The sequence below is a fragment of the Narcine bancroftii genome, chromosome 4 (assembly GCF_036971445.1).
Source record: "Narcine bancroftii isolate sNarBan1 chromosome 4, sNarBan1.hap1, whole genome shotgun sequence".
NCBI lineage: Eukaryota > Metazoa > Chordata > Chondrichthyes > Torpediniformes > Narcinidae > Narcine > Narcine bancroftii.
Genome location: NC_091472.1, coordinates 115,233,408 through 115,245,858, shown reverse-complemented (window position 1 = coordinate 115,245,858; position 12,451 = coordinate 115,233,408). Strand labels below are relative to the sequence as shown.

The window sequence follows — 12,451 nt, the reverse complement described above, 5'->3', positions numbered from 1 at the left end:
AACCAAAGACAGTATGATTGCAGACTTGGGGGCGTCCTGGTAGTGAACTTGGATTTGGTGGTACCTCCAGATGAGGTCCATCTTGGAAAATACCCTTGCCCTATGCAGATTGGCAGCAAAGTCTTGGATATAGGGCACAGGATATCAGTTGGGCTTGGCGGCCTCGTTGAGGTAGTCTCCACATGTTCTCCAACCCCCTGCTAATTTGGGCTCCATGTGGATGGAGGAAATCCAGGAACTGTCGGAGATCCTCCATCTTTTTGAACTTCTCCTTTGCCAGGCTGAGTTTCTAGGGTGGGAGTCCGCGTGCCCTGGCATGGAGCGGGCCCCCCCCTCGGTCAGTATGTGGTGCCTTACACCTTTCTTGGATTCGGCCATGGAGAACTGTAATGCCACTATTGAGCAGAACTCCACCAGGATGCAGGCAAATTCACTGTCTGAGAATGTTATAGAGTTTAAGTGGGGAGTGGGTAGTTTGGCTTCCCCCAGAAGCAGAGGGCTCGAAGGAAGGAAGTCAGTCCCCAGGAGCGGTTTCGCCATTGCCGCGAGGGCAAAGGTCCATTTAAAGCAGCTGTTGCTGAAAAGGGGAATGGTTCACATCCTGAAAGTTCGAATGCAGGAACTGTTGGCTGCCATCAGTGTTGGGCCCAGTTTGCCACAACATGTGTCGAAGTCTGCAGGGAGTAAGATGCTCATTTCAGCACCTGTGTCAACCAGGAACGCCTGCCCGACAGTGAGTCCCAGATATGGAGAAGGCTATCATGTCGGCCAACCACCGCAGCCAGGGTGTTTCCTGAATATCTGCAGGGTGGGCAGCATTGATGGGCCTCCTCACCCCATCGCTGGTGATAATAGTGTAGCTGTCCCAGGTGTTCACTTGCCTCTCCAGGGGCTGTTCGTGGGGCTTGCTGATGTGTTCTACAATAGCACTGACGTCCTTCTTCCTTCTCCAAAGCATCTCCGCCCAGATGGAAACCCTCCGAGGGTCGCGGTAGTCCTTGTCTGTGAAAAAGAGCAGTTTATCCTCAGCCAGCTGCTCCAGAAAAATCTGCTCGAAGAGCAGGCAAGGGTTGTGGTCTTCAGTTAACGTGAGCATCTCATTCATTTAGGTGATGGGGCCCTGTCCCCTAGCCAATCCATGTGCAGTAATCAGGTGGTGAGCTCATGCCAGGAAAGCCCGAAAGTGCAGGTTAGTAGCTCTTTGAAGTCCGTGTATTTGCCTTGCTCCTGAGGCTGCCATAGGAAATCTATGACCCCAGTCGTTGTGTCCTGATTGAGCACGTTCATGACGTAGAAGTAGCGGGTGTCATCGGCAGTGATGCAGCGAAGATGGAACTGTGCATAAGCCTGCACAAACCACACGTGCAACTGCAACACCCAGAACGTTGGAAGCCAGAGTTGATGGTCACCGGCTTCGCTTGATCTGTCATCTTCAGCTGTCGGGCTCACTAATGTAGCACATGCGCTACGACGAGTGTGGAAGAAAGATACACACACGAGGAGTTGAAACAGAAGACTGCTTTATTCACTGGCAGCTGTTTATATGGGCCCCTGGCACTGACGTCATGCTATCGGAGTAGTATCATGGGGCTGGCGTTCTTGCCAGAGTTCCCCATCTTCCCTTCGTGCGGAGGTCACCTGGGTTGATGGCGAGTCTCACCCCAGATCCGTGTGGTAGCCGCATTCATCGCCCATTGTCTGTCTGCGGGCCACTACACATCTACTATTCTATGCAATTTGAGAATGATTTTCATCAGTATCTAGAATATTCAGTGCAATATTTAAACAACAGAGGAAGTGGGAACAGTAGCCCCTTGAGCCTGCTCTACCACTTTGATCACGACTCATCCCAATGCAACTGCAACTCCTCAATCCTGTCTACCTCAAGTGTAATCTTCCTGCCCCCTTGCTGATCAAGGGTCTATCTACCTCTACTTAAAAATAGTCACAGACAGTACCTCAACCATTCTTTGTAAGTAGAGCATTCTACTCCCTCACTATTCTCATCTGCTCACTGTCCCTTCATTATATGCTCCCACCAATCTCATTCCTTCAGCAGCCTTCTTCACCTTCACTCTCCCCCCTCCCTTCTGGATCCATCCACCTCCCTTTGTCTGTTTACAGCCATCATTCTCTAGCCTCTGCCTCACAGCTCCATTCCACTTGTGCCATGTGTCTGTCATCCTCCACCATTCACCAATTCACCTACTGCCATCTCTCTTTAACACTGCCTGGCTTCCCTCTCCTTTTGTAGCCATGAATCAGGGTTTTGAATCAGAAGGTCAATTCTTCATTCCACCATGGATGCAGCCTGACCTGCTGAGTTCCCACAGCAGTTTGTTTTTCCTCATAGATATTATAATAGAGAGAGAGGAAAAAAACCATCTCTTAAAGAGAGGACTCAATTTTAAACCATGATCACAATCTCACACATAAATTTTTAAGTCCATGCTGATTACAGAGGAGCCACCTCAGGTTCCATTTCCTCCTTGCTATTGTCTTGTGCCTCTTCAATTCATGCCTATCAATCCTCCCTCACTTTGATTCTTCTTGCCATTCCCCCTCCCTTCCACAATAGTCTGCACAATTCGAGTCCCATGCTTCAGCGCAGCATTGGCTCAGCATTATGCCGTGCTTCAAACTGAAAGACTGCAATTAATGGAGTTTAAAATATGTGATAAAACACAATGCTGAAAAAAACTCATCAGGTCAAACAGAACACTTTACAAAGATAAAGATGCATAATTGTCATTTCAGATGAACCCTTCATCAAGGTATGAGCAAAATGTAGGCAGGTGCCTGAACAAAATGGGTGGGGCGGGGGGGATTGACGAGCACAATCCCACAGGCAAGAGGTAATAGATGGATAAGGGAGGAAGGGCACACCAGCAAACCTAGGGAAGGGAGATGGCTCTGCAAAAGGAGAGGGAAGGGGGCAGAGTGCCGGTGTTGATATGTCTGTCCATGGCCTCATGTACTGTCAAACCAAGGCCATCCATAAATTGGAGGAGCAACATCTAATATTCCATCTGGGCTCTCTCCAACCAGATGGCATTAACAACAACTTCTCTAGTTTATGCTAGCCCACTCTCCATTCTCCTTCTCTTCTTTCCTCCAGCTCTCCACCCCTTCCCTCTCCATTCACAGAGCCAACCCCCCTCTCTACCTGTTTGCTAGTATGCCCTCCCTCCATTATCCACCTATTATCTCCTGCATATGGGCCTGTGCTCTTCTCCCTGCCCCTCTCCACCACCATTCTGTTTGGGTGCCTGCCAACATTTTGCTCATACCTTGATGAAATGCTCATGCCCAGAACATTGGTTATGTATCTTTAGGCACTTTTACACAGCCACTGAAGAGCAGAAATTTTCCGGAAAATTTCTGCTCCGATAGCAGTATAAACATATCGGGATGGAATTTTTAATGCAAATTCCATCCCATAATTTTTCCACTCGTACCCCAAACATTTTACAGAGCGGCTTCAGTGTAAATTGACTGTAGATACTCCATAAGAAATAGGCCTAATGAATATGTCGTCCCCCTTCTGTCAAACTCTGCAACACAGGTTGGTTGTGTAAAAGTGCTCCTGTATAAACGACCACGTTGTAGACTAATTTTTTTTTTTTTAAAAACACAGAATAATTCCAAAGTTTCTGTGTAAAAATGTTTGCTATAAAAAGTACACTGTTCGACCTACTGAGTTTCTCCAGCATTCTGTTTTTACTTCAATCACTCTGTTTGCAGATTTTTCATTTTTTTTTAAATGAAGAGCAATTAACAAGGAACTTGGCAGATTTGCAGAGCAAAACATTGATGAGATCATGGTAATAATTGATGACAGTACCATTAACATCTTGTTCCTTTCAACTTCCCCCACCCCTGTTATGAGTAGAGGTTGTAGCTTGCAGCTTCCTCAAGTTATGAGGGTAAATGCCAGGAATGGCCACTGTGTACTCAATGACAGCATGAGAACATCTGAAGCCAGGCAGATGCTTGATAGGATAAAACGAATTCTACCTAGAAGGCACCAGACCAATTTCCCGATGTTTGAAAATAATCTGAGAAAACATTGTTCGCAGGATTTAAGATGTGCCCTGCATGTATTCTACCAGGGTGTTTCAGTTCATGATATGGGAACTGCTTTGTCCAAGACTGCAAGAAACTACAGAGATGGGAATGCACCTCACAAACCCCTTCTCCTCCTTCCTACTGTCTTGGAAAATCAGTCAACATATTAATCCCAGCCACACTCTCCTTTCACCAGGAAGGAATTGAATGTTCATGAGTGTTACATTACGCTCCACCAGATTCAAGGATTGTTTCTTTCCCACCATAATAAGATTCGTAAATGAACTTCACACCAGCAAAATTACGTTGCTATTGCTCTGTACTAACTGATCTCTCTAACTCTGCACACTATACTGTGTTTTACTTGCTCTATTTTGTAATGGGATGACAAGCTGTTTGCTCGAAAAACAAAATTTCTCACTACATTTCAGTATGTGCGACAATAAGAAAATTTGAGCAAGAGTTTTTACATACGAATTGTGCATAAAAATGCAAATAAGTCTGATTTCTAAGCAATTCACTCAATGATTATCACTTACCATTTAATGTACAGCATGTTAAACTTGAATTGATAGAGTACAGAAAATACTGGTTATGTGCAGACATCTATCAAATACAGACAAGTTAATGTCTCAGTTAGAGGCGCTACAGCATTTAACCTGAACTTTCTCTTCACACTTTCTGACAACTATGCTGTTATCTTAGTCAGACTTCAAAGTTTTCACTATTCCTGCTAAATATGTTATAAAGTATAATTCTGCAAGGTATATTAGCACACCTCCACACTTACCTTTTATTAACTTTCCATCATTAATGGACTTTTCTGCTGAACTGGTACAGTCTGTTTGTGTTATTATTGCATTGGATACACTTGTACTCGTCACCTCTTGTTGTACCTCAAATTCCAATACATCTGAAGAACTATTTTCCGAGGATACACCAACAGTACTTGATGATGCAGTTTCCTATATATATATGTATATATAAAAAAAAGATAAATTAACATTGATAAGTACCCCAGACTAATGCTAAAAAATTGAAGACTCTAGCTAAAGAAGGATTCTAACTCATTCATACATCAACCAAGGCTTTTTTTTTGGACCCAAATCCAACATCTGGAGTTTAGTGACTCCAAAATAACTGTAGATGTTGGAAATCAAAAATAAATAAATCAGTAGGTTGGGCTGCACCATTTATTGTACATTCTCTTGCCTTTTTGTACTTTCCAAATATACTGAGCCCAACCTGAAATAAGAACTGTTTCTCTTCCCACAGATGAGTCTAACCTGCTGTGTATTGTCAACATTTTCTGCTTTTATTATGAATAATTGAGAGAAAATAAGAAAGCTTTTGATTGCAGCAAGATGAGAATGGTCTGGACAGCTAAGCAGGAAATAGCAAATGGGATTTAATCCAAAAAAGTGCAAGGTAAGACATTTGGGGAATGCAAATAGGCAAGGAAATGCACAATTAATGGGAGGAAGGATGAAGCAAGGGGAGAGGAAACAAAATATTTTTCTCCCACAGGGGAAAGGGCTCTGGAACTCACTTCCTTAAGGTGTGGCAGAAATTCTCATCACATTTTTGTAGTACTTCCCTGTATTCTTGAATAGCTGTAACCTGCAGGACCATGGATCTAGCATGGGTATAAGTCGAGCAACATTTTTTTTTAATTGGAGGAAGTACACTGGCTTCCTCATGTCGTAAATTCCATTTTAATGATTTTCTACCATGGTCCAGTACACTTTCAGTGAAAGATTGCAGCAAACAAAACATTGTGCCAGTTCTCACGGAAACAATTAAGAAAATCAATTTTGAAACATATTACATTTGAGGCTTCTACAAGGCTGTGTGAATTTGGAAAAAAAAACCACAGCTATATTTATAATCCAAGGAATATATATACCCCTCTAATAATGGAGCTACACAATCATTACTATTGTCACAAATGTGAAATTATTTCATGGCTGCAAATATTTGTGTCAATGTAATTTTCAACGTTTGGAATTGTACAGATTGGTGAGACATGAAACCTCTCATAACAAACAAAATTCACTTTTACTATTGTGTCAACTAAGTTTCACAGCCAATGAGCATGAAATTACAGACATGGTCTTCCAAGCAATTATTTCATAACCACTGTTTCTATACTCTTTCAAACAAACAGTTCCACAAATTCATTTGTAATGACACTTAGACACGAAGGCAATCAGTGTTCACACTATAGCAATAAAATATATTAAAAGTGCCTTTGCAATTGAAGATGTTCACAATATATTTTTATTCTTTATGCACATCTAATTTAGGAAGCTAATATTTATTACAAAAATTAGACTCTTGTGTGACAATGAAAACAAATTACAGGCAGTGCATCTAATTGTCCATTCAACTAAATCTACTCAAGTTTATCCCAACAAACTCAATTTGATCTTCAGAAATATCGGTAATTCAGCTAACGATTCATAACCAAACAAGACCCACCATTCATTTTAATGGCTAATCCTGACTTCCACAGATAGCACTAGCGTTCTCAATTCGATTATTATTTATTTTGAAGTTTTCTACCTAAATGTAATTTGAGCATTATAGAACCACAATAAATTCATAGATTCACTCTACCAAAAAAAATGTATCTAATAAATTTTTTTAAACTGTTCTAAGGTGTAGCCAAGGACAATTTAAAACCATGCAGCAAGTCAAAAATCTAGGAACACATTTCAGATTTGTTTTGAATTTTCCTGCAAACAATTCTATCCAGCATTCGTTTTACACAAAGCAATGCTGTTTCACAATTATAAAACTCAAAAATATTCCATCATACATCATAAATAATTCATTTGTTTAATCCAGAATCTTGAGTAAATTTACAAACTACCCAAAACTTAGTAGTTACTACTTGAACTTGCTACATAAAAGACCATTTATTGATTCGCAAAACCAACATCTCCTGGACACCCAAAACTGACTGAACAATGAAATGCAAGTAAAATGGAAAGTTATGAGAGTGAGATAAGGAAGGTTTAGATTTTTGAGTAGGTTTATATAGGTCGGCACAACATTCTGGGCCAAAAGGTCTGTACTGTGCTGCAACATTCAATGTTCTAATGTGGCTCTCAAGAGAAACACAAAAACTACTAATGCTGGAAATTTGAGCAAACAATGAGAAGCTGGAGGAATCTACCAGACCAGGCATGGATAGAAATGGTCAATAGCCATTTTTAACCAGCAGTACCTGAGTAGCCCTCCTGGGACCCAGGTGCAATTACTGGGGCAAAGATGCTGGAAGCACCTTTCAAACTGCAGGGGGAACTCAACCCATTAAATCACCAACCCAGCGATTTAAGGGGATCTCACCCCTCAATGACACATCACACACTCACTGGATGTACTGCCAGATGTTCGGAAGCTGGCTGCCCAGTGACGCACGCATGCAAGCACCGACATCATCAGAATAAGCAGGTTGGCCAGTTTCCTATTTGTTACCCGTGGACGCGACCTAGTTAAGTTTAACTGGGTTCTCTACCTATGAGGTAGGAGGGACCCAGTTGGATTCCGATGGGGTTGACCAGGTCGGACCCTTTCTAACTGCCGTGTAATCAGGGCGATAACCAGGCAAATTAACCCCATTTTACACAACATTTTGAAAGAACCTAGTGTTTCAGGTCAAGTAGGAAGGAGTGATATCAAGTACACCAAGATGGGGAAAATAAGGAGGAGAGAAACTGGGGATGGGCTTAGAAGTGATAGGTTATTGGACAGAAGGTAGCAGAGGTGAAGAGAAAGGTGGAGGAGACAGGGAGGAGGGGGGAAATTAGAGATAAAAAATAAGGAATGGAAATAGGTAAAGATGACATGGAAACTGTAGAATTATTTAGAGGTCGGGCTATTTAAAATCAGAAAAAAATGCCATGGGTCTAAGGCTACCCCGGAGGACTATGGCTTGCTGTTCCTTATGTTTGGCCTTACCCTACCAATAGATTAGGTTGAGAACATACATTCTGTGTGGGGATACTGAGGGGACTTTAAATGGAGGCTATCTAGGGTTTCCATCATGCACATCATCCAACCTAATCTACTAAATTCAGTACACTCAGCATGGTTTCCTATATATCCAGGAGAACAAATGAAGATTGGGTTACTGCTTCACCCAACATCTTCATCTGTGGGTTCAAGTTGGAACCTCAGTTCAAGTTCTATGAGCAATTAAAAGTGAACTTACTCTTGTTAATCAATAAATCAGTCAGCGAATTTCATTCTTGAAGGTCATTAGTAAATTACATGGGTTTTACATAATTTTGTAATTACCTGGTCACTCATTTTTTTAAATTATTTGAATCTAAATTCCTTAATTACTGTGCTGGGATTCAAACTCATGACTAAATCAGTGGTTTTCAAACTGCCTCCCTGTGGAATCTATGTGGAGCCGTCAGTCTCTCTCTCTGTGCTTAGCCATGCTTTACTGATATTGGACGTGTATTATCTCTACCACTTAAGACACTCCCCTTGGGTATAACTGTGTATGCACCCATTGTCTTTCAATATTGTACCAATAGTTTCGGAAATATTTTGCTTTAGAAAAATTGTCATTAGTCCATTTCCTTTGGAGTTATGAAACTGTGCACGTAACGAGTCAATTAGGTACAATTAAAACAGAGGTCTTCAAACTTATTTCTTTAAACTCACATACCACCTTAAGCAATCCCTTACTAATCACAGAGCACTGGAAGAGGCTGATTTGATGGAAGGAGGAATGCTGTTCCAAAGTTTGGGGGCTGCAATAACGAAGGCGTGATCTTCCCTGAGTTTGCAATTTGATCAACCAAGTACCCAAAATTGGCCGATCTGAGGGGTCTTAAAGTGGAGTAGGGAGTTAGGAGATTGGTGATGTAACTATCCTGCTATATTATGCCATTGTTGAATATTGGGACAGAACAATGTATCCCGAGCTGTTCAAATGCTTCACCCCATCTTCCATACCTGTTGAATAGCGTAACCTTCTTTTTGAGAGAAGTACTGCTTCTTGAATTCATAATATGCATTGTATTGATGCCAAGGCTGCAGAAACTCAAACCTAAAAAAGCCACAGATTTAAATTTAGAGCACAAATTAGCATACAAGAACAAATTTAAAATTACATTAACACACAAAATTAAACTGCTTATTAAGAGCCAAAACCTATATCAAATCAAACTGCACAGACGAACTCTGCGATTTATATATTTGTTCATAAAACTGTGACTAAAAGATTAAAGTGAAGATTTCAATCGCCAGTGTGAAATCCATATTGAAACTAATATATTAAAAGCACATAAAGGATACAACTTTTATTGGTAAAACCTTCTGGATCAGGCAATTATAAAGGAGAAAAAAAAAATGTCAAATTCAAAAAATCTGAATAAACTGTAATGTCAACCAAATACAAGCCTTTTGAAAGCACTCAATTCAATCTCTCTCCTGAAACACAGAGAACCTTTATATAGTTTTTAAAAAAAAACTGATATAGCTGAAAATTACTTCAGTTAGTAGAACTTTTTACAATTTCTCAGAATTTCGGGCAAGGCTGGTATTTATTGTCAATCCTCAATAAACCAGTCAGTTAAAAGTCATAGCGGTATACAACTGGAGACTATAGCTAAATCAAAAGCTAAATCAGGTAAATTCTTTTTCTAAAGGACATTAATGAATCAGGGATCTTTATTGCTTTTATTAACACTGGCTTTTTATTATCTGACAACATGCATGATAATCTTTTAAATCGTGTGTCTGAATTATTAAATCAGATTGAAAATAAAAAGAATACAAGAGCTGGAAATTTTAAATAAAAAGCAGAAAATGCTTAAGTAGCATCTTTGAAAAGAGAAACAATTATTGTTTCAGATCGAAGAAGCTGCTTCTAATCCAGCAAAATAACTAAAACTGCAACATACATACCTAGTGTCTCGAAAGAACTTGCTATTTTAATATAAAATTTCACATTTTAACTTCAAATGAAGACACAATATTTTAATATTTTATTAGAATCACAGAATTAATGATAGATGATCTTCAAACCTGAAAGATAAATCACATCTGACAAAATATAATTCCATTTGAGAATGGAGAGAAAAAGAATAAAGAAAAAAAATTCTGGTTAAATCACTGTTGTTCAAAATGTAATAAGTTATGAATCTCAAAGGCACTATATCAGACAAAATTCAATACATTACCTATGCAAGCGATTCAAGTGACATGTAACATTTCTAAAGATCCATCCAATAATACACTGATTTTTATTTTATACTTGCACCACAAAGATGGATACCTTTTGGGTAATGTCAGAACCGGACAAAGAACAATCCTCCAAGACAGCCATCATCAATGGGGGCTGTATAGCCCCCCAGGGGCCACAGCACATTTAAGGGTGGCAACAGACTTAAATCATAACTTTTTATTATGGAGTAAAGCATAAAAGTCTGCAGATCCAGTGATTGAAGTAAAAACATAATGCTGGAGAAACTCAACAATTTAAACAGTGTATTTTATATAGCAAAGACAAAGATACATTATCAAGATTTCGGGCTTGAGCCCTTCAAGCTATGAGCAAAATATAGGTGTCAGGCACCTGATTAAATGGTGGGGGGAGAAACAGAGGCAAAAGGTAAGAGATGGATTAGGGAAGGCAATATCTCAATGAATAGAGAGAGTAGGGGGTGGAGAGCTGAAGGAAATGAGACAGAAGCCATTTTTTCACTGCTGACCTGCCCCATTTCACACTGCACCACTATTTTCAGGTAATTCAGCTACTTGGGATTTTACGCCGAGGCTCCACCTCCAGTGGTGAGTTTGCAAGTGACGTATTTCACAGAACTCTGACAGTCAGCTGACTTCATATTAACATTTCACAGCTGTCAATATGTCAGTTTTCGATGGAAGATTTTCTAATTACTGATAAATGGTTCACCGCCTCACTCAGAGTGCTCAGTGAGTGAGTGAGTAGCCAGCAGCCAAGCAGGGCAGAAGTCTGGACATCAGGGTCAGGTTAACTCCAGTGTGAGAGACCACAGCTCCATCAAAGCAGACCAGCCCTCTACTTCCTGCAAACAGGATGCCACCACCACCTCGGCCAAGCAGCTCCTCATACCAGGTCCGCTCCCCCCATCCTGCTCCCCTCATATCAGGCCCACACCTCCACCCCGCTCCCTCACGCCACCCCCCTGGGTAACGCAACTGGGATTTGAAGAGGAAGTGGTAGCTGCTTTCAGGGGACTGACTTAAAACAGTGGAGGGGAGCTCAGTTTATGCTTAGATAGTGTGGGAAGGGGCTCAGGCTGCAGGGTAGTGGGCTGTCAGACCAGGGCTCAGGGGCTGTTAGAGTGTGAGCTATCTGAGCAGGGTTCAGGCAGCGGGGCAGGGGCTGTCAGAGCGGGGCTCAAGCAGCAGCTGTCAGAGTGGGGATTCAGGCAGTGGGGTGGGGAGTGCCCAGAAGCAATATTAGAATCAGAATCAAAATTTATGGTCATGAACAAGTTTGGCAGCAGCAGAATTATACTTGCACATTCATTTTATACCATCTTACTACATCACTGTAAGATAAAAATAATAATAAAAGTGCACGAGAAGCGACATTGTCTTTGGTTCACAAAATTATTGATTATTTAGGAATCTGATGGCAATGGGGAAGAAGCTGTACTTGTGCCGTTGAGTGCTCATCTTTAGGCTCCTGTACTTTTTTCCCCCCCCCAATGGTAGCTGAGTGAAGAGGGGATGGCCTGGGTGGTAAGTTTTTGAGGATAGAGGCTGCTTTATTAAGACACCTCCTCTGTAAATGTCCTCGATGGTGTGAAGTCTGGTGCCTGTGATGTCGCAGGCCAACCCTATGCAGTTTATTTTTGTCTTGAGAGTTGGCACCTCCATAGCAGGCTGTAATGCAACCTATCAGAATACTCTCCACGGTATACCTGCTTACAAGAATCTCCAGTGACATGCCGAATCTCCTCAGACATCTAACAAAGTACAGCCGCTGGCATGCCTTCTTTGTGATAGCTCCAGGACAGATCCTAGGATTAGGTGTTGTTCATCCAATTTAAAAAAAAATGTAGTTGGTAGGAGAGAAGAAGAAAGTAACTAAACTTGACTAATTCACAGGGAAGCGGGACCATAAACTTTGAGCAGAATCCTAAAGGGGTCAGCACCAAAAAAAGGTTGAGAATGGCTGCTCTGATACCATTTTCTATGTCAAACTGCAGACCCAATGATTATTTATATCTTTATTAAGGAGAATTAAGTATTCCAATAGTCAAGACTCCTCTTCAGTTTATCACTATTGATCTATTTTCTGCTCTAAAAAAAATGATCATAGCCCAGTCGAGTGCTGTCACATCCTTCCTCTGGCACATCACAGTGT

The 12,451-nt window shown here is 41.1% G+C and overlaps 1 protein-coding gene across 5 annotated transcripts in view; it reads right to left on the bottom strand.

The window, feature by feature from the left end:
- The window catches only part of sfswap (splicing factor SWAP), a 165,559-nt gene that overhangs the window by 106,514 nt on the left and 46,594 nt on the right, over positions 1-12,451 (bottom strand). For all 5 annotated transcript variants that reach the window (XM_069932489.1, XM_069932490.1, XM_069932491.1 and 2 more), the window contains 2 exons: positions 9,046-9,139; positions 4,859-5,033 (listed from right to left, as the gene is read on the bottom strand). In XM_069932489.1, the coding sequence (XP_069788590.1) occupies positions 4,859-5,033; positions 9,046-9,139 (269 nt within the window). The remainder of the gene's footprint in view (positions 1-4,858; positions 5,034-9,045; positions 9,140-12,451) is intronic.